General features: G+C 40.1%; 1 protein-coding gene across 2 annotated transcripts in view; it reads left to right on the forward strand.

Moving 5' to 3' along the window:
* The first annotated feature begins 4,000 nt into the window (after nt 1-4,000).
* ENPEP (glutamyl aminopeptidase) overlaps nt 4,001-24,918 on the forward strand; it is a 35,461-nt gene continuing 14,543 nt past the window's right edge. The window contains exons 1-8 of one of the 2 annotated variants that reach the window (XM_032110024.1): nt 4,001-4,115; nt 4,248-4,926; nt 9,830-9,971; nt 12,820-12,951; nt 16,957-17,077; nt 19,238-19,392; nt 20,020-20,133; nt 21,731-21,865. In XM_032110024.1, the coding sequence (XP_031965915.1) occupies nt 4,262-4,926; nt 9,830-9,971; nt 12,820-12,951; nt 16,957-17,077; nt 19,238-19,392; nt 20,020-20,133; nt 21,731-21,865 (1,464 nt within the window). In that variant the 5' untranslated portion in view covers nt 4,001-4,115; nt 4,248-4,261. Of the gene's footprint in view, nt 4,927-9,829; nt 9,972-12,819; nt 12,952-16,956; nt 17,078-19,237; nt 19,393-20,019; nt 20,134-21,730; nt 21,866-24,918 lie in introns of both variants that reach the window. The other variant, XM_032110022.1, reaches the window with a different exon arrangement.

Below are 24,918 nucleotides of genomic sequence, written 5' to 3' on the forward strand. Positions count from 1 at the left end.
AGGGCTGCACTGCATTTCAACTGGTGCATTACAGACTTGTAATGCAACTTGTCAGTCTGCAGCAGGAAATAATGCAGTCCTGCCAAGGCACTGCATCCAACAGTATCCTACAAACTGAGTCCAGATTTTAAAGACCTAAATGGGAAAACAATTATGGATGAACAAATCCTGAGTGTCTTTCCTGATTGTCTCAAGTCAATTCAAAACATTTGCACTTTCAAACAACAGAAACCCAAAAGAACTTGTTTTGGAGTTAAAAACTGTCATAAAAAAGATTGTGAGTAGAACAAGTACCACTGCAAGCCAGTAATTACTAATACTTGTGAACTCTAGGGGATTAATGATTACTAGAGGATTCAAAGCCAAAAGATGGAGACAAAATCAGTCATTACAGACACAGGAAAACACTGGACAAGGGAATTATTTCTGACAACATTCATTTCTGACCTGGTGGAACAACACTCTAACCAGTTTCATATTTCTCAAATTAATGTCCTAAAGATTTTTTTGGTAGGGGGCCACAGGGGAGAAATCTACATGTGCAGCTCTGCCAGAAAGCAGTCAGTACAACAGATTGCTTCATGTCTTCTTACTTTGCAATGAAAAATCGAAGGAGTGTTATTTTAGCATAAGGAGAGACAAATTCCTCCTCATGGAGGCAGAGAGGATCCATTTATTATTCCAAAAGCTTGCAGCAAGGGCAGCTCAGAGAGCAGAAGGGAATCAGAGATCCTCAGACTCTGCTTGCCCTCATGTTGCCTTAAAGTCCCTGGACACAGGGAGACAAAGAGCTCCTTGGCATAGACCCAGTAAGTGTTTCATGTTATTCCAAGGATGACTTGGCTCAGAGGAGTTTCATTTGTTGTGAGTGGCAGTGGAGTTTTTTCTTTCTTTTTTTTTTTTTTTTTTAATATACTTAATTTATTTTCATGTCCTTGATGCTTTCCAGAGCAGTTCTTTTCTCATTGTCAGCTTCAATTAAGGACATCCTGGGAGTATGTGACATCTCCCTGCGGGCCTGGAGCAGGCCTTTCCTAGTGTTGATCCTGGCTGTCACTTGCAGAAATTTTATTCCACTTTCCATAGTTAAGATTGGAAATTACATTGGAAATGAATGGCTGACAATTTGTGGATAAAAATTAGCATTCATTACATTCCTGGTAGTTGTCTGAAAAGTTATCTGGATATTGTTCCTACAAGCATGTACATGTCCACACCAGCAATGTCATGGCAGAGCATGGTGATTCCATACCCCCCAGCATTTTAGGTATCCAAAGGGACAGGGTTAAGCTAGTTGTGGTAACTGGTGCAAACTGGGAACTAAAGCCTAGCTTGAAGTGAAATTGATTGGATAAAAAAATCAACACCAAACAAATTATAACAGGTGCTAGCATTGCCCAGGTGACTGCAAAGACTGTTTAAATCTCTTTCTAGGAGCTGAACTAAAGCAATCTAATCCAATCCAAGCTTGGCCAACATTTGCCTGCAGCGGTGCTTGTAGCTTGTGCTGGAGCAGCTTGGCTGGGGGCTTTCTGTGACTTTCCAGACGGTTATCCACCATCTTATGTGGGTGGGGAGAGTGTAAACACAGTATCTATACTTTGCCCATGAGGGTCATGGTGCTCTCCCCTCTGGGGAGGCAGATTCTGTTCCCTGCCCTTTCTGCCTGGGGACAGCCAAACAGGGGGAATGCTGGCATTCCTTTTGGGAGCTCTGCCCTCCTGCATTGCTCCTGTGTAGAGGAATTAATAGTTTGGGCCCTGTTTATCCTTGGACATGTATATTGGGCCACTGGCAGCTGGGAGGCTTGTTAGCACTGCCGGCTGACTGCAGGAGTGTCAGTAACCATGCACGTTTCACATGTGGGAGGAGTAAGTCTGCTCTTAGTTACCCATACCAGAAATATATTACATTTCATTTTGGCTGCAACTAGGTTAGAACCTCAGTTATTACAATGAGAAGATAAATGCCAGAACTTGTGTACAATTACACTACTGCTCTTGACTGACAGCTTGTAATACACTTTACTACTAGTATTGTCTTCAAGGCTTAGGATAAGAAATACATATATATCTGCTGTTTAGGACTAGCTCATTCACATTTCTTTTCTAGCTCTTCCTGAAAGAGGTAATTGTTACCAGTGAAGAAATCTTCAAGTCTCTTCAAAGCTACAGTAAATAACCTGCTCTGCAGACTGTAAGCTCAAACAGCATTTTTCATCTTCAGATTAAAAATGTAACAAAAGCTTGTGGCTAAGGAAAATGAAAATGGGACTGATGTAAAAACCATATCTGAAATCAAGACAATATTTACTAGCTCATCACTTAGGGCCTGTTTCGGCTAAAGATGTCTTTTTTTAAGTCTACTGTAACTTTTTTTCTTTGTCTTGCCCAATCAGAACAAAAGAAAAGATGAAATGGTTTTAAATGTTAAGACTATGATCTTTGGTGCTGGCTCTATTGCTAGAAGTTGAATTCTTACTCAATCCATTAAAGGGCACTGGTTTCCCATGTCATATCTAGTTTTGATCACAGCAGAGAAATGGGAAACAATAAAAACAGGCATAATGTGAAACAGATTTTTAGCTTTCTGCTTGATTTTTTTTTTTTTGCATCAGTTTCTCACTTTTGAAAATATGTAAGAGTTAATGTGATGATCTGCAAAAAAAAAAAAAAAAAAAGCCTTTTTATTTCTCTCTTCCTGTAGGAAAGCCTTTCCTTTAAAACAAAATGATATATAAATAGCAGTGTGCTGGAAGAGTGCTGATGCAAACTGGGTAGCTAAAGTTCTCTGTGGTGACTGACAGTATTTTGAAGTGTGGCTTATGAACAGATCCATTTCTAAACAGACTGGGTGAAATTCCCCAGTTTAGTGCATCTCACTTTCTCACTTGAAGCATGTGTCAATCCATTCAGGTGAAACTTCATCCATCTGAAAAAAAGGGAAAGGAAAGGGAAAAGAAGGGCATGGCTAAGTAGTCAGAGTTGTAGTGTAAACAACTTTGGAGGTTTGATGTAAAGAGTGATAATAATCTGTCTCCTAATAAACTAAATCAGGAGGCATAAAACCCCACTGATGAGCCTGATTAAAAAATCTCCTCAGCTGGACTACATAAGTAGAGAAATAGGGTTAAAAGATGCAGGGACTCACATTTCTATTCTACACTATTTTCCTTTGGTCCAGTTTCAAACAAGGTCAAGACTACTGCTGTGCTCAGTTTCATACTGCATTAGCAACATCTTGCTTGCAGGCTTAGCAAGGCCTTACTTATAATAAGTTCCCTCAAGCAGAATCAGGCTCTATTCAGTTAATTTGCTTCAATGAAGTGCCACATTGTGATGACAAGCAATAAATGCTAAATTAGATCTTTAGTGCATAAATCATACTTAGAAGTGTCCCTCACAGCAAGGGTTCACAGGCAGCACTGACCAACAAAGCAATGCTATCCCAGGCTACCAGCTTGCATGCATGGTTATGGTCAATCTCCTGGAAAACTGGCCCTGTGAGGGGGAAAGGAATTAGACAACTTTTGAAGTTTGAAGCAGTGATCAAAAATTATTGTTCCACTGTGCATTCATCCATCTGTGAGTGCCTTGAGTTACTCAGCAAAGGTAAATGAGCCCAGAAAAAGAGAGGAAACAACTGAAAGATATATGTGATCTTTGCAAGTTTTGAGATGTCAATTCACAAACTATAGGGTAGAAGTTCAAGGAAGTCTTTGTTAGTAAGAGGAAGGGAAAAAACCCAACCCAAACCTCAAAAACCTAAACAAGACACAGCAGAGGAAAAAAAGGAAGAGGTAGTGGTGAAGGTTGAAGGTTTGGAGCAGTTACACCTCTATCTGCAAGCTCCTTCTGAAAGCTGCTGACAGAGCTTTGGCATCCTATCATCTCCTGACTGCTGATTAACATAGCACTGTTTTATATTTAACTCAGGCCAGAACAGGAGGGGCTGGGGGGTGGGGTTGCACTGCTTATAAGGGGAGCACGGCAGAAACAATGTTCTTCTGTGTCAGTTCCCTCGGACTCCCAGCCCAGCTGCACTTCTTTTGATCATTCAGATTTCCTCCAAATGCATGTTGTCTTTAATTAATTGAGTGTCCTGTGGAAAGCGAGGTGCGGGAGACAGGCAGAGAACAGCTATAGCTACACAATTAAAATACAAACCAAGACTGCTGAATTTACTGAATGCAAGTGCTGAAGTGACTAATAACCTTTTTTGTGGTTAATGTTTTGCTCTGAGAACAGACCCAGGAGCAGAGATGGAGGGCATGGATTTTGAAGATGAAAAGTCCAAGAGGTACTGCATGAAGACAAAGCACGTGGCTATCATCTGTGGAGTTGTGGTCATTGTAGGACTTGCTGTGGGGCTTGGTGTGGGATTGAGCAGACCTAAACCTCCAAAGGCAACAGAGCAACCAACAACAGATCAGGCGACAACAAAAGATCAGACGACAACAAAAGATCAGACGACAACAACAGATCAGCCTCCTCCCCCAGTGGATTTGGGTCCCTGTCCTTCCAAGAATGATGAGACTGGAGACTGGAGAGATTTTAGGCTGCCCACTTATGTCAAGCCTATCCACTACGATCTGGAAATCAAGCCTGAAATGGAGAAAGACACTTACACTGGGACAGTCAATATATCTATTGCTTTGGAAAAACCAACCAGCTCCCTGTGGCTTCACCTGCGAGAGACCAAGGTTACAGAAATACCCACACTCCAGAAATCTTCAGGACAGCAGATTGTTCTGAATGACTGCTTTGAGTACAAGCCACAAGAATACATAGTGATGAAGGCAGCAGCAGAGCTCCCTGTCACTGATGAAAATGATCCCTATGTACTCACCCTGAAGTTTCAAGGCTGGCTGAATGGTTCCCTGGTTGGGTTTTATAGGACCACCTATACTGAGAACGGAACGATCAAGTAAAGCCATTTTATTTATTAAACTTTCTTCTCTATTTTTACTTCCTGAGGCCTGCTCTATTCCTGTTTCAGCTTTTCAGCCTTGTCTCACCAACTTGCTGACATTTCTGGGCTGTTCTTTAGTTTTCTTATTCCCCTAAGGAAGATGCTGTATTCAAAACCCTTTGGCTGCTGACTAGTGAATGTGGGGTGGAGGGATGAGGGGTTTGTTATTATTATTATTATTTTTATTCTGGAAAACCTTTTCAAACTCTCCTGGTACGAGCTTACCTTTGAACTGAATGGCTCCCTCAAAGAGCCGGAAGGATCAAGGTCTGTTTTTATCTCTATAGTACAATAAATAGCATACAACCATCACCACTCTCTTATGTTATCTCCAAAGTAACAGTTTTGGTGTAAAATGTTCTTCTGATAGTTTTCCTGATAACATACCTCCTTGATGTTGTAAGCCTGAGGAATATTCAAACCAGAGCTTCCCTGTCTCTCTTGCAGCTGGTTTAAATTACATGTAGGAAAGTCCAAACAATTAAGGTTATCTTTTACTTTTTTTTGTGCTCCATCTCTTCCTTATTAATACAGCAACAGTTATTGAAAGATTACAAAGTCTCTACCAATTCAGCTAACCCATTTCACTTGCCAGGTTTGCACTACTTCAAGGTGGAAGCTTGAAAAAGCCATTGCCCACTGCTGAAAGGCTTTTCTTTTCAGTTAATGTATGAAGAGGACACTCACCCATTTTCTGATATTTACATTTCTGAAGTGACTCATTCCAGCCTTTACAGCTGGGAGATAAACTTGGCTATACTTTTACAAGGTCCTGTAGCAGGAACATGGAGACAAACACTGATGCGTTTTTATGGCACTTCTTTGCCCTTCTGGGACAATGGTGTCATGAATGAGAGTCTCATCAGCTCCATTCAACCACTGACAGGCAATGCCAGGAGTAGCAGCAGTGACAGGCACCACCAGCAGCAAATCCAAGAGGTAGAGGATAAAGCAAGCATTGATTTTTCCTGCGGAGAACAGCAGGGAACAGCTCAAACACCAGGCAGCTCTTTTCCTCTTGTTTTCCTCCATCTATGACCTCACCATTGCTCTGACTTGAAAGGTGCTTTGGTTTTACACTTTGAGCAGCTTTGATTTCATACTCAGAGCGTCTGACATCTCCACAGCAGTTTTAATGTTCAACCTCCTAGCATCCTTCTAAGTTGAGGTGTGTTACTTCCTTTTCATTGGTGAAGGATATCTAGATATTAAATTTATAGCCCCAGGTCTGTCACAACACCAGAACAGCGGGACCAGAACACAGGTCTTCTGAGTTGCAGAGCAGGAGAGGTGAGAGCCTGTCCCTCAAATCCAGACAGTATAGGTAGATAAGGGCCAAGCATGTGATGCCAGGAAGAAAGGAGAACTTTAAAGAAAGCATAAAATGTGAGCTCACTTTGACTGTTCCTACTTCTTGAATTGGATGCTGGAAGCTACAATTGCAAGGATGATCCTAGCCAGCAATCTGAAAACTCTCAATGCAGGAAGGAACTTGAGGGTGTGAGTTTGTTAGGCTTGAGATGGGATTTAGTAAGAATGAGTGAATGGTAAATTCTCAAGTATTTTTCATGTGATTGAGTTTGGGAAGATTGTTTGTGGGGGTGGCTGAGGTGGTGTACATGATAATGGTAAGTACAGCTTTGAAAGTAAAGCAACTGCCAGCCAAGTTGCTGCTGTACAGCAGAAGAGAGGGGATAGGATGGGGTGAGGAAGCACAGTGAGGGAAGGGTTTCATTACTTATTAAAAATGCATTTTCCCCTGGCTTTCTACTCAAAAACAATGCTGACTGGAATTAGATTTTTATTTTGCCTTTGTCTGAGGTAGACACCACCTTTGGAAAATTTCAACCCAAATAGTTCTGTTCTTGTGATGTTGCAAGTAAATACAAATCAGACTAGGTAATAGCAATGATCAAACAAGTCTATTAATAGTGGATGTTAAAGAGAAGGGGGACGAGGTGAAAAGGAGGTCCAATATGTAATTAACCTACTCTGTTATCCTTTCTGTACAGTGTTAGAAGCAGCAGGACCTTTTGAGAGACTTAACAACATTGGAGAGTCAGCTCCTAGGGGTGAGCTGCTCCCCAGCTGTTTATCTGTGAAGGGAAGGGTTTGCCAAAGCATTGCTGTAAGGCCTTTTGTTTACAAACTGGGCATATGTCCAGGCTCTGCTGTTGCTTAGATTAAAATCTCCACCACACTTCGTGGAAAACAGGTAGATCTGTGCTGAACATGCCTCTAAGTCTGGGATCCTTGAGAGGCTTAGGGAGAAGAATGCCTCATTTGGGAATCCTGTTCAGACAGATCACACAACCCCCATGAGGAAAAAGGTACTTTTGGACATGCCCTGAAGCAGATCTTGAGATACCTTGGAATCATGACTATTTAAATTGATGTGCACATGCAGGTACAAGAAAGCAGAAACTTTGAAAATGTAGATTTTAGACATAGACCTGCCTAGATGCTCCTGTGGGTTCCCAGATCTAGCTGTAAGCACTTAAGTCCTTTGGTAAAACTATTCCTCTGTCTGTGCATTTCATTTCCCCATTGATGAAAAAGGAGTAACAGTCCTTCCCTACTTTGCATGATGCAGTGAGCATAATTACATTACACTTGTATTGTTTTCAGATATTATGGAAAGGAGCAAAAGAAGAGCCCTTGCCTGGTGTAATGGGTTATTCAAGTCATTAGTTTCTGTCAAGGAATGTGCTAAAGCCCCCTTGTATTTTTTCCTTAATATTACAAATAATACAAACATGTCACTGCAGCTGGCTTGGATTTTGCACTACTATTAGTGACAAGGTATGGCTTTCCTTTTGTAGGAATTCTCTCTGTTGTCTGTAAGAGAACAAGAGGCTGGGACATGGCTAACAGGGATGTATTTAGGATTTTCTTGAATACAGTAGGGCAAAATTTTCTTCTGTATACAAAAGTAACACTCCTGATTTTCTTCCTCAATAAGAAACTTTTCTCAGAAGAAGCAACAAATTGGAATTTAAAGAAAGACTAGGAGAAAATGCTTTAATTAGTTCAGGGAGGGAGGCTTTGACACTAATGCCTTGTACTTTGGGGGAGGGGAAAAAAAAGGAAAATTCATCATGGTTCTAAATACATCGCTGTTTTATTTTGGGAACAGCTGGATGCAGTCTCAGCCAGATCTCCACTTCTTATTACTATGATGTTTACAACTGCCATCTCCAATTCACATTTAAAGGTCTGGACATCAGCTTCAAGAGGAGAAGCCACCAAGAAGTGAAGAAAATCTTATCTAAAAACTACATTATGCAGCTTGAAAGTGAATTACCACATTTCATGTTTCTACTGCCACTTCTATGCATGCCATAGTCTGGAGTTCTCATCATCTAGCCTGTAGGAAGGGTAGTGCTAAGGTTTTTCACTCCTAATGTCTGTCTGCCTCCACAAACATATGAGGATAGATGGATTATCACTTTATAAATCAACAGATATATCACAATGTTATCAGTCTGTAGGAACAAGACGTAAATGTGTCAAAATATATAGCCAAGTTTTTAACCAATAGCTGTGAAGCATTGCCCTGGAGGCTTGGAGTTAACTCAATTGTGAAATAGCTCTCAAATCCTATGAAAAGTAGAGAGTGACAGCAAAGAATGCACCAGCAAAAGAAACTCAATATTGAGTCTAAAATTATGTTAAGGTGAATATTCATTATGCTTTCTGCCCATGAACCTTTGAGCTCCTATTCCAAGGAACATGAATGGAGAGAACCCAGACATATTACCTCCATCAGGCTTCTAAATGACCCTTGCTGCTACAAGTTCCTAATGACCAGTTTAGTATTTAACCGTCACAGGGAAATGCCAAGGGCAACAGAAGCATTGAAAAATTGGTTGTCAAGTGAGCTTGTAGGATTGCTGCAGATCTGTAATTTATGATGTACACTTTTAATTACTTTTTGGAAAGAAAAACTACCTTAATGTAGTTGGAGCAGCTGTAGAAGTGCTGTCAGAAAATGCTCAACATTCCAGATTAATTGAAGGAGCATCTGTGATCCCTTTCACCATCAATCACTGGAGAATATGCTCTGCCACTGTGTGGGTCATTAATGGGGGAGCCCGATGTCACTGAGAGAAGCAAGCACAATATGAACACTCACAACCTTCACCTTATGTTTTTACATGACTCCTATTGTCTAGCTCCTCCAGTTGGTTTTGCATAACTGAGATAACTTTCTAGCCCTCTCAACACAGCTTGCATAGCATGAGTTATGTACTGGGGTGTTCACCTGAACTTTCCATGCTTTCTCCAGCAGTTTCACTAATGGAATCAGGGGAGCATAACAGCACCAGGAGAAAACTGTATGTGGTAAATGCAGAAAAAGAAACATACAAGCAGGATGAGATTTATTGGCATTTACACAATTTCAAGGTGTTGCTTCAGGAGATGTTCAAGACCCTAATCCCAATATATGCTGTAGTGGGTAAACAACTCTTGGAGTGACTTGTTCCTTTCAGGTGATATCATCAGTTCTTTATTTTAGGGGCATAAATCAATGGGAAGGCTCAACAGGAGGATGAGCAGAATTTTCACTATCCATGAGGGGTCATGCCTATCTTATTGCCTGGCTTCTAAAAATATTTGATGATAAGCAATTTGCATTAGCTTTTGCTCTGAAACATAGAGGATGTTGATGACAGACTGACTATGTGATGTCAGCTCATGCATTTCTGATGTCACCTGCTCTTATGAATGGAAAAATACGCACAAATATTTGTAGTTGAATTTAGTTTGTGAAATCATTAACAAAATATGCTTAGAAATTATAGACAAGATTTCAAAGCTATGTAATGAAGTATTGCCAATGTGTCGTTTGTTTCAGGAGCATTGCAGCTACTGATCATGAGCCAACAGATGCACGGAAATCATTTCCCTGCTTTGATGAGCCAAACAAAAAGGCAACTTACAACATATCCATCATCCATCAAGATGTGTACCATGCGCTTTCAAACATGCCGGTACAGGTATGTCTTTCCCAACTGCTGCCTAAGTGGAATGGTTCTGTAGAGCCAGTGAAAAGTAGTGTGGGTCACCATGTTCTTGCACATTCACAGACTCTACCACTCAGGCACTGTAAAACTCATGGTTAATAAATATTCCATGAACAGAACTGCTTGGCTGGTTAGGACTTGAAGTGCTCCACCAACACACAATATGGCAGCACACAGTCAAATCCAAAGCAAAAATGAAACATCTCCTCTATCATTAGCCAGCTGACCCTCTTTTCAGATATTCTGGGTGAGTAGCCCCTGCTAACTATAAATGGATATTGGCAGGTTTTTCAGTCAAATTGGGTAGGCTTGGAGAATGGGTACTCTGAAAGACAGCTGTTTCCCAGATGGAAAGTCTAAAATAATCATTAAAACTGCATACTGGTCCAAAATGAGGATCTACTGATCACAATTTAATGGCAAAGAATCCTGCTAGCCAGAAAGACTAGGATTATGATTTTTAATAATGGAGGATCTGAAACCCCATCTGTCAGCTCATGGGTGTGGACATTTGTCATTCCACCATGTCTATAATTTCCTAAATAATCCATTTCTAGACCTAGTGTGTCAAATTCCAAGTTTTGTGTGAAATTCAATGGCATCAATTATCTACCTCTAGACCTTCTGGAAGAAGACGGAATGGCTTTCAGATGAGAGAGTTTCTACTGATTAGTTCAACTGAATGTGTAGTCTATTGTATAATTTCTACTAATAAGTTCTGAAGTGGGAAGTAAAGTGCCAAGTTTACAACAAAGAAAAAAGAACTTCCAGCCTCCAGGCTGCTGGCATTTGCATTTTTCCAATCACTCCCCCACCCAGAAAACAAAGTGTGTACTGTTTAGAGTGTTTACTGTGTACTGTTTAGAGTCCCCCAAACTTATTCTCCTAGCAATGCAGCTGAGATATCTATTACCAAGCTGATACAGATGCATCCATACCCTTTGCACATTTAAAGCTCTGACCCACTGTTATTAAAAATGTTTCCATGATACCTGGAAGAGCACCAGGCACTTTGATGAACAACACATGAAAGGAGAGTGCTGTACCTTTCCTCACAGACCTCAGATAAGTGAGGGTACAAACAAGGAAGTAAGGGGATAACACTGTATGTTATCAAGATTTATTGTGTTTTGAGGTTTACTTTACACCTTGACATGTGGACCTTGCCTCTAGTATGGACCTCCAATAATAAGCTTGCAAAGGGCTAACTACTGCTTCTTAATTGATTTGCTAAAAAGCAAGTACAGATAAGAAAATGTAGATTATGCTGAATTCATATTGAGGTTTGACTAAGGGATTATAGCAAGGCACTTTTTTATCTGGTCAAGGTCAGTAGCTCTGTTCTTAGTAGTGAAAGAACTTTGGGAAAAATCTTTTTCCACAGATGGAAATGTAACAGTTTCTAAAAGCAAGACACATTGTATGTTATATGTCCTGCAGTAGTTTGGGTGGTGTGGAGCTTTATAATCAACATGGCAAAATAAGATCAGCAAAATCAGAATCTTGTACATTTCATTTGCATTTTTCACTGGAGTTGAGTTTTTTCAGGTTTTTTTCCACTCAAGTCCTGACTTTGTTGAAATAACAAAAGGTATCAAAATAGAGTCAAAATGGGTAAAATAATGGAAAATTAGATTGTGAATACCTTTGTGAAAAGGGGTTATGAATATATCTGTGAAAAGGTTTGTTTGCTCATGGAATCATACTACCTGTAACATTAACTGTCTGTGCTTTATTGTGTTTATAACAAACAAGCCTCATAGAACCCCTGTATCTCTAGAAGGCTAATGTCTTTTATATGATTTTGGCTTTTGTTCTATTTAAGTTAGTCATCCAGTCAGAAGCACAAAAAATATCAGACTGTAGCAGAAAAGGAATAGAAGAAATATATACTTAGAAGAGAATAATAGAATAAGCTGAGTTGTAAGGGACCCATCAATATCATTAAGACCAACTCCTGGCCTTGCACAGGATACCCCAAGAATCACACCCTGTGCCTGAGAGCATTGTCCAGATGCTTCTGGAACTCTGTCAGGCTTGGTGTTGTGACCACTTCCCTGGGGAACGCGTTCCGGTTTTCACCCTCTGGGTGAAAACCCTTTTCCTAAAATCAAACCTAAACTTCCCCTGACTCAACTTCATGCCATTTCCTTGAGTCCTGTCACTGGTCATGGGAAAGAAGAGGTCAGTGTCTGCCCCTTCCTATTTAGTGTTGTCAGCAAACTTAGAGAGAAAACCATCTGGGAAAATCAGGAATGTTTCTTAATTGATTTGCAAAATAAAAACTATGATCAGCACTAAATTTTATCTACATTTAAGCAATCTACCAGTTAGCAGTGCTCATTTGTATTTGAATGAGTTCAGGATAGATTCATTAGACTGGTCTTTATCCCAGGTAGCATCCCTGCTTCATGACTTAAATACGTGATGCATGTATTTAAGAGAGGAGAGAATTCAGTCTCTTCTCTGCTCTGTCCAAAGTAATGTTAGTTTATGCTACTATTGCAAGAACAAAACACAGCATACCCCAGAAAATTCCTGTTGGCAAAATTCCTGTTCATGTGAACGATTTCAAATCCCTGATGAAATTAGAACAAGGTAAACCTGTTAAGTGCCAAAAAAGCAAAGTACCATTTTATGTATTGCAGAAGAAAACTATCTTGTCTGTTCTCATGCCTTCAGTAATGAAATGCCAGAAGACGCAGACCTGGAGAGGTGATTTGTTTTTCCTATGCAGTTGCAGCCTTCATACAAATGTTGTACTTTTATGTGTGTGTTTGCAATTTCAAAAATCAGTTTGATTACTTCTGTATTTCCACAGAAAACTGTGCGGCTTGGTGATGGCTGGAATCGAACAACTTTTGAGATGTCAGTCCCCATGAGCACTTACTTGGTATGCTTTGCGGTGCACCAGTTTGACTGGGTAGAGAGAATATCCGCTAGTGGAAAACCTGTAAGTCCTTCTGCAGCCTGAACATGGTTCAGATAACACATGTGCCTTGATTTGCTTTTTTTTTTTAATCTCCTTTTATACAAACAGGGACATATTTTTTCTTCTTCTCCTATAGCTTATTTTATGCAGCCTGTTTTATCAGATTAGGTGTTCACAGTGGTCCCTCTGACCTTGACTACATACAGTGTTTTGCAGTCCTTCCCTGTCTCCCATCTTTCTGAGATCCCAGTCAGTACCTCTCACATGAGCACACAGGTGAGGAAGGAGCACTCTTTCTCCAAACTGATCCCTGACTCGAAGCCCAGTGACTGAAGGAATGTACAAGTTAGGGGGTACAGGAGAGTCACAGGCCATGAATACAAATACTTTATAGTTTTCTGTGGGTTAAAAAGTGTGAATCTAAGCACTTGGTGTTATTACAGCCGTTGAGACATAGGACTGCAGTGCTGTGTGCCATTATGTACTGGCTTGCTTTATTTTACAACAGTGGCAACAGGCAACTGCCCAGTGTAAGTTCTGTAGAAATAAGTATAGAAGTGATAGTGTCTGCCTAAACAGATGGATATTTGGTAGATGCCCTAAAGAAGAGAATAGGTTTGAATCGGAATCTATTAAATTAAAATAGCTCCTTCACTTAGATGCAGTGGGCAGGCCAATCCATTTCTTGCTTAGATTCAAATCTCCTGAAGGTGTAGAGTAAAGAGATCACAAGACATTATATTGAATCACAAACTGAAATCCAAAACACAACTTGCCCCTCAGCAGAAACTCCTCATTTAGCCTAAACCTAATTTGGGATACTCAACCTGCTGTTAATTATTTATTGGTTTAGATCTTTTTCTCATCTGATAAAGACAGTGGTCCCTAGGGCTGTATGCCCTTGCTTCTTCCTCTTCCTTTCCCCTTATGTAACACATAGTCGTCTTGTTCATATGAGCTGGCAGTGCTTTCCTCATTTTCTGGAGACAGTGTCACAAATGGACAGGGAACCTAGACTAAAACCCCAGCCAGGCCACTGTTCCCTTAGCAAGTTAGCTGTTCCTTAGTTTCTTTAACTGAAAAAGCTCATCAAATCCTTCCCTACTTAAGGCTGTTCACTGATGTTAAAATCTGTCTTGTAGAAATCTCCAAAGTTCTGATTCAGCTCTTAGCAAAGACTTCCTGTCAAAGCACTGTGCTGAGGCCTCCCTCTGTGCCCTCGCTAGTGTCATGCTGTATGCTTATATTACTTGACAAATAACTAAAGCTAAATTACACTTGGACAAGCAAATGGAGCCTGGTTTGAGATAGAGATGTAATATTCTTAGTTCCCTGCTGTTTGGCTCAGTAATTCACAGGAGTACATTTTTAGGCCACCCAGTCACACAATTTTGTTAACCAATTGCTCTTCAGCATAGCTGATCCACTCATTATCAGGGACAGGACTTTGACTATTTGGTCTCAATAGATATTCTCTAGAGTTTAGTTTCTTTAAAAATCAGATTTTGTCTAGATTTTTGTGCAGAACATAGTGTGGTAGGGAAAAAAGTGTACTGAAGAAGTGTGTAACACTTTTTTCTACATGCAGAAGTTAAACATTCACTACTTATCCATGCCACGCTCCAGAATATGGCCCCGAGGTCACTATTTGTTTTTTTTCCCCAAGCAAAGCAGTACAGCCCACAATGTTCCTGACTGGTTGTAGCTTTTCTAAATAGAAGGGAGTGTTCACTGAAACATGGTAATTAAAGTGTGTGTGTGTGGAAGCAGGGGTATTCGTGTCAGTACAGAGGTTGCCTGAAGAAACATCTTCTAATTCAGGCATTGGTTACTACATATTTTATTAATGCTGTTCACTAAACAATGTCTGAGGACTTGCCTGCACTAGAAAACTTGGGGTTTAAGTGAGGTTAAAATCATAACTGTTTCCTTTCTTCTAACATGAACATAGCTGTACCAATATAAAATACATGTGTAAGATCCATCATTAAAAATGATCTTTTCCCCAGGAAAACTAGACTATCTTTAGGGTTTTTAATCACATATATAGAAAGTTTTTCTTCTAACCTTTCCAAGGCTTGCTGTCCGAGAACTTGGAAGACCAGCTGAACAATGAGGTATTTAGATTCAACCAGGTACTGAAAAGAACATCGCATAGTTTGCTGTGTAAATTTCTAACAATAAATTCCTCATCTGACAGAAAGTATCCACATGATCCATAAATTACTTTCATAAACAACAGCAAGAGCATACGGTTCACATGACATATTAAATTACTTGAAAACTCTGCCATTCACTCTGAAAGCCCTAATGAAGACATTCATGGAATCAATGGTGGGAAATGTGCCTACAGCTGGAAACAATGCTCCTGAGCTGATTACCTGTCAGGTACCGCATGTCTGGTTTGGAAAATCACAGAGGAGATTATACAAATGAAAACCAAAGTCAGTTCTAGTGTGGGCTGAAGGTTTTGGAAACCATTAACATGGATCAGCTAGGGGACTGAAAACTGCTAAATTGGGTAAAGAGCTTACAGAAGTGGAAATTGCAGACTGTAATTGCAAACTGACCCTGGGGGAAAATCCCCTGGCTGGAATGGATTCCCAATTGAATTTCATAAGCTTTTTTGGGTTTAGTTTTTTTTTGTTCCAGCTTTATTTCTGACCGCTTTCCCATCCTCCCCTCTCACTGGAGGAAGTGTAATTTCATGGTATTGAAATTAATGTGTTGTCAGACTCCAGAAGAGTTCTTGGAATAGACCAGCTCCTTTGCTCAGCTTGGGCCCTAAACTGTAAGACACCACTGAAGGAGTAAACAAGCCACACCAGCATAGCCAGATGAATGTGGCCCATTCATAAGAGTCATGGAGCTGGCAAAACAAGATGGATTGGTTTTCCTAAAACCAGGAACTTCACACTGTATAGAAATCTCATCCACACTGGAGATTTTTGGGGATAGGGAAGAGAACAGGTTACATACAGCTCCAGCAGGCTTTGGAGATTGAGGGAAAGATCCCCAAAAGACTCCATGAATTCTGAACTCAAACTTTGTCTTCACAATGTGAAGATAACTTCTCAAAAGGTTTTGTCAAACTGCAGGCCTCCTCATTGTGGGCATGGGTGCCATAAAGACTCTAGTCCTCTAGAGCTTGTTTCCTACTGTTGACACCAATAGCCAAATTGGTCCCAGACACCAAGCTTCAGGGATAGAAAGGTCAGCATTCAACACATCATTTTTTTACATTCAGATATGAAGAGGAGCACAGAAATGGTCACTCATCACACACAGGGCTACCAAATGTGCCATTTTTCCTGGACATGCTTGGCTATAAAAGAGAGAGCTGATTTTTGCCTATGATTTCCTGGGGCACAGCAACCCAGAAAGCAGCAGAGCAGTGACTGGGTGGCTGTGTGGCCCAAGGTCCTGGTCAAACAGCCACTCACCTGCATGGGCCAGCATGTCTGGGAAGAGCCACAGATCTGGTAAATGCGCTGTCTTCAATGGGTTTGAGATCTTCAAACATACAAGGACAAGAGGAAACTACGATGATAATACATAGGAAAGGTAGGAAGAAGTTGAATAAAATAAGGTGCTATGGACTTCTGACACATTTCAATACAGATGTGCTCCTAAAGATTGATCTGATTGGATCAGTCAAGATCATTGAACTGCTCAGAACAAGTGGATCCCCTTTGAGTGTGCTTGCTCAGGTCTCCTTCTGGAGAAAACCAGGCAGTGGGGAAGTAGGGGCTGGCCTGCATTCCAGTCCTGCTCCAGGCTTGGCCACCTTGAGCTTCTGGACATGGGTCTTGCCAGTTTTACACTTCAGACAAACAGTGGAAAGTGGGCACAGACTATGCTGACTTGGTTTCTCTTACGTACAACATTTGAAAAACTTTGTTGAATAAATGTGATAGGGAACAGAATTCAGTGTTCAGACCAGTCTCAGAGAAAACCTGCAGTGTTATAGATATGCATGCTAAATGCCTTTTCAATGTTTGACAGTTGTCTCTCTGTATTTTACAGCTAAGAGTTTACGCCCAGCCACAGCAAATACACACGGCACAATATGCAGCAAATGTAACAAAAATTATATTCGACTTCTTTGAATGGTACTTTGATTTGAACTATTCTCTTCCAAAACTAGGTGATTATTAACGTTTATATTTTTCATTTTGTTAATTCAGTGTCATGGTTATGTTGCTCCTACAGATCTCTGTCCTTTGGTGGAAAACAGCATGGAAGCATTTGGTTGCTAACTGCTGATACTATGTCAGGATGTTTTAAAACTGTACCAATGTAGTTCAAGATGTTTCCAAATGTCATGATGGATGAGTTGGTCTCAGTTACTGTTTAGTTACCAGTTCTCACAGTTCAGTTTGCTGAACTGAAGAATTGGTCCTGGCATGTTTATTTTAAAGTGTCTTGTGGAAAATCAAAGGAAGCATTGGTGTCATCAGCAAAGAACCATCATGATTTGAAACAGAGCCAGAAGTTTCAGAAAAATATGTACCACTTCCATGTGAACTTCTGGACAAAAAGTCAGCAGTGAGATAAGTGAAGATGTAAACTGCCAGAGAGTATGTCATATTATTTATTAACCTTAGCTCAAAGTGGGTGTGCATCCACTTCCTAGAAAGATGAATGTGGTCCAGCATATAATTTGTAGTTTCTACTGCTGGGCTGAATAAAGATCTGGGACTAAATAAGAGCAGGCACACTCTCAGATTTTGCCCACAAAATTTGCCCACTTTGTTACAAAACAAGCAAAGAGAAAGTAGTGCATTTGGGCATCCTTTAGCTTGGAATATCTGGACTCTGGATCTGATTCACGCAGTTTAAAATGCACAATAATCAAGCTGGGAATGCAATCAGAGTTTTGGAAATTCTCGCTCCTAAGATGTTCAGAGAGGTAATTCAGTTAGGTTCCTGAACCTAAAAAGATGGTAAATACTAGCTGCAAACAAGTCGAAACAATATAATGGGGGAAAAAAATCCCCAAATCTTTGAAGATAATAATGCTGTGCAAACCTTTTGTTGGCTATTTATACCTGTACCTATCAGGCTAACTTATATTACTTTAATGAAAAATTTTTACCTCCTTCTTTCTAAACAGCACCTGAGTTTACTGTAAATATCTGATTGCATTTCAATGACAACTGAATTAGGGAAACCAGTACAGTATGTTTTTCTTTCACACACTGGTCCCCAGTAATAACAGGTACTCACCTGTGCTTTATATTCAAACTTTTATTGTCATGAAAGCCTGATGACTTTGCCATGGCAGCATCTGGATAAAGGCTTGTCTGTGTGACAGGGTGGACTAGTATCTTCAGGTCAGCAATATCAGAGGATAGATGCTTTTGTAGATTCTATACTGTTTTTCCCAGAATGTCTGTTTGTTGGATCACTAATCTTGACTTACCATGTTGTTCCCTCATTATTAAAATTATCCAGGTCAAACCTGATGAATCAAATATGTTTCTGCATAATGGTTTATTTAAATATTGTATTTCACACTGATTTATGGGTTCTGGCATTATCTTTCTCCTTGCATCCTCATTTTGACTGTCAGTGAAGCCCTTGCGAAACTATCAGCTTTGATTCTGTAATTAAGTTGTTTAATTTAAAATAAGTAATTCCTATCTTCTGTTGGTGTGGGGAAGGGGTTTTTCATTCTATTCAGTTTTAAATCCATCTGTACTTTTTCACTAACCCACATAGAAAGCCTGTGGCCATTATTTGCAGAAGAAAATGCCAGTTCAATTGAGTTTGCAATTCTCATTTAAACCTGTATTGATTACTGACCATAAATGAGTGACCCCCACAAATTGCCAGGCGTAGAAGCAGATGTTGTTCACTGCATGGGGGATTTACTTCAGTTAACATGTCAATAAATATTTTTAATATGACAGTGTGACAAACAATGTCATGCCTCATTATGCTACAAATAGTTTCAGGAGGTTTACTGCCTACAGCACATCACCAGACAACAGTATTAATTTCTGGGGCCAAAATTAAGTAATGATACATATGTTCCCAGGAGATGGCACAGCATCACCTCCCAGGACAGATCCTCATCTAGTGCAACTGATCCTACCTCTGTTAATCTGAGCAGAGCCAGGGCACTTGCTATCAGCTGCTGTAGGCCAGTTCTCTTCTTAAACACAGATCATAGCCTGCAGTCCACAGAAGTAAGCCCAAATCACAAATGGTAAGCAAAACAGGCTGTAAATACACAGAGAGAGGACAAGCTAATTGATTTAAAGGATACAGTAGTAATCATTGTCTCTTTTTTTCAATGTAGATAAAATAGCTATTCCAGATTTCGGGACAGGTGCTATGGAGAACTGGGGGCTGATCACATACCGAGAAACAAACCTGCTGTATGATCCCAAGGAGTCAGCCACATCCAACAAGCAGAGAGTAGCTGCTGTGATAGCCCATGAGCTCGTTCATCAGGTATATTTCAGGACATGAGTCACTTTTACAGTGTTTCAAATATATAGTCACCACAGTTTAATCTTGAAAATACTGTCATTAACTTTGTCTCAGGATCTTCTACATGTGCTCAAAATCTGATTGCAAAATACCATGTTAAAACTGATCCCCATCAGAACTTTAAAATACCATTACTACTGCATTGGAATTTTTCTCAAGAAGCTAGATGCTTGGGCCCGGACTGTCAGCCAGCTTATGAAAATCTGTCTAAAATGTCTTAGAGAAACTAATTTACGTATGCAGATGTCTCTTTTGGGCAGGCAAACAGGGACAGCTATACACTGTGGAGGCTGTCTGAAAACATATCCTTAAAAACACAAATCATCAAATCAAGGGGAAGAAGCTAAAAATATTTTCAGTGGCACATGAATCATTAACAATCTCCCTGGTAATATGTAATTTTATAATAAAAGTGATGTGTTAACACAAGGCAAGGCCTTAATTTCTATTCAAACCCCAGAATTATGATAATTTTCATCTGGCAGCAGGAAAAAAGTAAGCAAATGAATGTTCTATATGGAGATGTGAGATACTGAAATGTACATGTACTATTTATCTAAATATACATCTTTATGTTTATAATTGTAGTGGTTTGGAAATATTGTAACCATGGACTGGTGGGATGACTTGTGGTTAAATGAAGGATTTGCCAGTTATTTTGAGTTCCTGGGAACGAATGTATCAGAACCAGAGTGGCAAATGGTAATTATTTCTGCCTTGTGGAGGGTTGGCGGGGCTGGGAGGAACATTTTGGAAGGGAGTAAAATTTAGACAAGGATGATGAAGACTTAAAGTATATTTATAGAAAACTAACATAGTGTGGTGCAACATAAAGAAAAAGTTGGTTTAAGTTTTTCTCCTACCTATATTATGGTCTGGAACTAGTCAAAGTAAACTTTATGAAGTTTTAGTCTACAGGGAAGAGTTATTATTTTTTAACAAGTGAATCAAGTGTTTGGTTCTTATGGCAAAATAACACCTAGGTGGGTTCTGGACCGAACCTTAACAATTTTGCAGAGTTGCTGAAAGGTCTAACTCTGAAAGATGGAGATTATCCTGTATTTATTTAGTTGGGCTGTACTTTCTTCATGGGACTTAGGATCATTATCTGCTCTGGTAAGGGTTGGGAACCTGGGCCTGTCTCCACATCTTGAGCTATTATCAAGGAAAATACTGGACTTCCATTCAGCTTCTGCCAGCATTGTGTCATTTCAAATGCTCCAACTCAGACAATCTCAGGTAGTGACAGTGGATGGCCGAAGTGCTAACTGTGCCAACTCCAGAGGCTTTAAGGGTGTTACAAAGAAGTAAGCCTTTAATTTGCATTATACTCTGTGAATAAAGGCAGTTTTCTTGCTCCTTCCTTCCTCCCCTCCCAAACAGATGTGATGGCACGTAGCATGCTTATTTTCCCCCAGCTGTCCAGGTGCCGTGAGGTTCTGGGTACTGGGAGATATACACCATATGCCAGTGGAAGGGAGCAGAGTGGGTTTTGCATAGGTTGAGCCTGTTGAAATCTGCTATCCCCTGAGCCTGGTGACTTCAGAAGCAGGCAGTGCCTACTTGCTGCTTTCCCTGCCTCTCTCCCTGCAGACAGGCTGAGAACAGAATCATTCCTGGGTCACTTTTACACTTTAAAGTAGAAGATCTGTGGTCCTAACTATGTAAGAAAAATTCTAATTACTGAGTTTAAAATTTAAAAGACGTTTTTGTATCTAGATACTATGTTCATCTAAGATCTAAGACATTTCAATGTTATCCTAGTGAGTATTAGAAGAGGAAAGCTAAATTGAATTTTAGTCTTTTTTGGTCAATATTGATTAGGAAGTAAGGGGATTTTGACTGCTGGCTACTTAATCTTTTTTTAAAAATTTAAATAGCTTAAAAAAAACATTATAAGCCTTGGGATGGGGAATGCTGCCTCCTTCTTCCCTCCCTCCCTTCCTACCCAGCGCCATTTTTGCAAGAGGAGATCATAATGCTTTGTGAATATTGTCACACTTCTGAAATTGGTAGCACAGGCTACTCTTTTTGCCTACTGGGGGCGAGGGAGGGTGGGATGGATGTGTCTGTGTTATGATACACAGGAAAACAGGATCTGCAGAAGGCAATTTATCTTAGTTAAGGAAAAATTGTATCCTTCCCCTCTTAGATGTAAAGAGTTTGCAAGTCCTTCTCTAAAGGGCATGCAAATCATTCCATTTCAAATTGCCTAGAGACTTACAGTTCAAGCTACTTATTTGAGAAATAGACATATACTCCTGCCTTTGTTTCTATTCTAATGTCTTCTCTTTCTCAGCTTGACCAGGTTTTAATTGATGATGTGCTTCCTGTACTGAAGGATGACTCTTTGCTGTCTTCCCACCCAGTTGTAGTCGAGGTGTCATCTCCAGCTGAAATTACCTCTGTGTTTGATGGGATATCCTACAGTAAGGTACGATATCCTCCCATTGTGACTTTGGATGCAAAGGAAGTGGTGACTTTGGAGAGGAGATAAAAGTCAGGGGTGCTCATAATTAGGACTCCTAATTCACTTGAGCTGTGTCTGTGCAGATCTTTGTTCTAGGACATTCCCAACTGTTGTCAGGGCACACAGAGGCCCTCTGGAGCCCATGGCATCTGGCAGTACTTGCTGTGTGGGGTGGCAGCCCAGAGCTCAGCGCTTGTGGGAAAGTGCTGTGAGGTCCAGAGCGTGAGGGACACCAGCAGCTATGCTGAGGATCACCACTTTGAAGACCCAGCCTATGGTCTCCCTCCATATCAGATGTAGCCAAAGCCACTTTGTCCTTAGAAAAGCCTTAGACATGGAACAAAGCAGGTGTCCCCCTGTATCTAACCAGGGAGTCTCTTGACTCAAGGGCCCCAGCAGCACTGTTCCCTTCCAGTTATTTTCTGCAGTACATCAAGAGACAAGTCCAAAGGAGCACAGGAGGAGCCCTGTCCCTCTTCCCTCTCACCACCACACCAAGGCAAGGAAAGAGCTGGGCCTTTGTTCACTCTTCTCCTCAAACAGCCATCTCCGATGCTGCTTCTGAACCTTATACACAATATTTTTATTGGCAGCTTTTTGTATGACACTGTCAGTATTCCCTCTATGATGCCATAACACACTTCCACTGAACACACAAAATCCACCATTATTAAATACAGCTTGTTGCTTTCCCTCCAAGCTCCCATTATCAGCTAAACATAAAGTATACATTGCATTGAGTTTAGCTTTAGCTGTGCTACAGTCTGTAACCGTAGATACTACTTTTATTAGCTAGACTTTATCCATCCATTTCCATCAGTTTTCTGTTTTCAATTGTTAAATCCTCTATCCAACAATACGAGCAGTATTTATTGCATCATAAATGCCTCACAGTCAAATCATAAACCATGTAAAAACCTGCATTGTGTAACACTGTTTTTAAATCAAACTAACAAAAGTCATGAAATATACAGAGCTAAATCAAGTACTCTGGGTCAAAATGTATTTTAGTGGTGAGCTAAGCGAGAGACATACTTTTGCAGGGTCTGAAAAACAATGGAGAAAAAAAAATCCTAGCTTTTACTCATCTCTTTGTGCCCAGATAATTGCTACATGAACTCATTTTTTTAAGGGAAAACACTTGAGGACATGTGCATTGTTTGGGAACAGTTTGCTTGGGATATAATTTGGCTTGGGTTATAATTTGGCTTGAAAGAGAAAGTCTTTGCGTAGATTTAGCTCAAATTACTGTTGGTATTTATATATAAGTGCGTGACAAAATTAACTTGTTTCTTTTTGGCTTTATTTTGGCTTCTCTTTTGCATTTTTCTTATAAAAACAATCTTCTCATGATAATATTCATCACTAAACAAATAAAGCATAATTTGGAATGCTCTCTGTTAGTCTTACCAGAACAACCAGAGGGCTTATACAATCCTAAAACTCTAATGAATTGCCTAAGGGTCTATGGAGTCATTGCAGCATATTTTGTAAGAGATCCTGTAACTGCTGTGTGATTGGTAGGGCATTACATGCCTAGGAAAGCTCTACTAGAGCAGAGCTGGTGAGTAAACAATTAATGTATATAATTGTTTTAATCTGCTTTTAAAAAGTATTTGCATTTCATCGCTTTCTCTTTAATCCTCTGTCTTAATTTGAAAGGTTTTATTAAAGTAGCAGTGATACTTTTTGTCTTAAATAAGTTCTGTTAGAAATTTTCTCTTGGACCCCCACATTTTTTGAACTTCCCAGCTACAGAAGTTTAGGATTCATGTTCCACATTTCTGCCACAAACAAATCTTGTCATGTACTTGGCAATTGCTATGAAATTATGTGGGTGTTGATAAAAGACACCCCTATACCCCTCTCAGAGAACGTCAGCTATTCAAATTAAGGTCACTTTCCTGAGCCTCCCCAAGTAGCTGTAAGAAAAGAAAGTTATTAAAATACTGGCATTCCTATAATCCGTGATTTTTGTTAGGATGAGTTTTTCTCAAACAAAGTCCATCACGGACTACAGGGGAATGACAAGAGTAGGGGGAGAGACTGAAAAACAATAGTAGAAGGTGCAAGTGACTAACTATACATTACAATTTAAAGCAAGAGAATTCTCCACTGTCACCAAATGCATGTATAAGTGTGTATTTCTACTTTGGCTTTTAATATAAATGGGAGGGGATGGTTTATGTGAAGTGATACCAGATAAGAAATGGCTGATAGACAAAGCTGAGGAACTGAGGTTCCCTCGTGCATACATGTGGCTGCATGATCACCACTGAACATAAGCAGCCTTATGACTACCACTAATGGGTATCTGTTCTAAATATTACTGAATTGTATTTGAACATATTCCATGGCAAATATATCAGATTTCTGTATCAGAAAACAGTCATCTGCTGACCACCTTGACTCTCCAACAATAGCCTGGAAAGCAGTTTGAGGCATATCTGTTCAAACAGTCCCTCTGCCATGACTCATCCAGTCATTATTCTCAGACACATAAATAGAGGAAACAGGATTTACTGAGAATTCAGATAACATTCTTGTTTTCGTGGGACAACTGGATTTTTAAACCTTCATAGCATTAGGCTCTCAACTGCCTCTTGATTTAGTTCAGAAAATGAAAACATGCTAATCCTAGAATCATATTTTGAATCTTAGATTGAGTTTGCACTGCTTCTTTTTTTTTCTTCATCATTTTGTGCACACTCTGTTCTTTGTTGCACATGGCTCTTCTACTTCTCTCTCCCATCTTTCTTTTCTTTCTTTCTTCTTTTGAAGTCCTAATTGTTTGGTTTTTTTCTGTGACAGCCAAGTAACTTCTCTGATCCCAGTTCTACCCTGCTTCAGAGGCCAGAGCTCTTACACCAGTGCTCAGCAAATCTCATTCCTTGAGATGGCATTGTAAAGCCCCAGACTTGTAGCAATTTTAGAGTTCCTTTCCTGTTGTGTGGTCAGCTGAAGTCACTGCCTCTCTCAGGCTGTTCCCCTAACAGGAGTAGTCCTCAGCTGCCTTC

The sequence above is a fragment of the Corvus moneduloides genome, chromosome 5 (assembly GCF_009650955.1).
Source record: "Corvus moneduloides isolate bCorMon1 chromosome 5, bCorMon1.pri, whole genome shotgun sequence".
NCBI classification, from domain to species: Eukaryota; Metazoa; Chordata; class Aves; order Passeriformes; family Corvidae; genus Corvus; species Corvus moneduloides.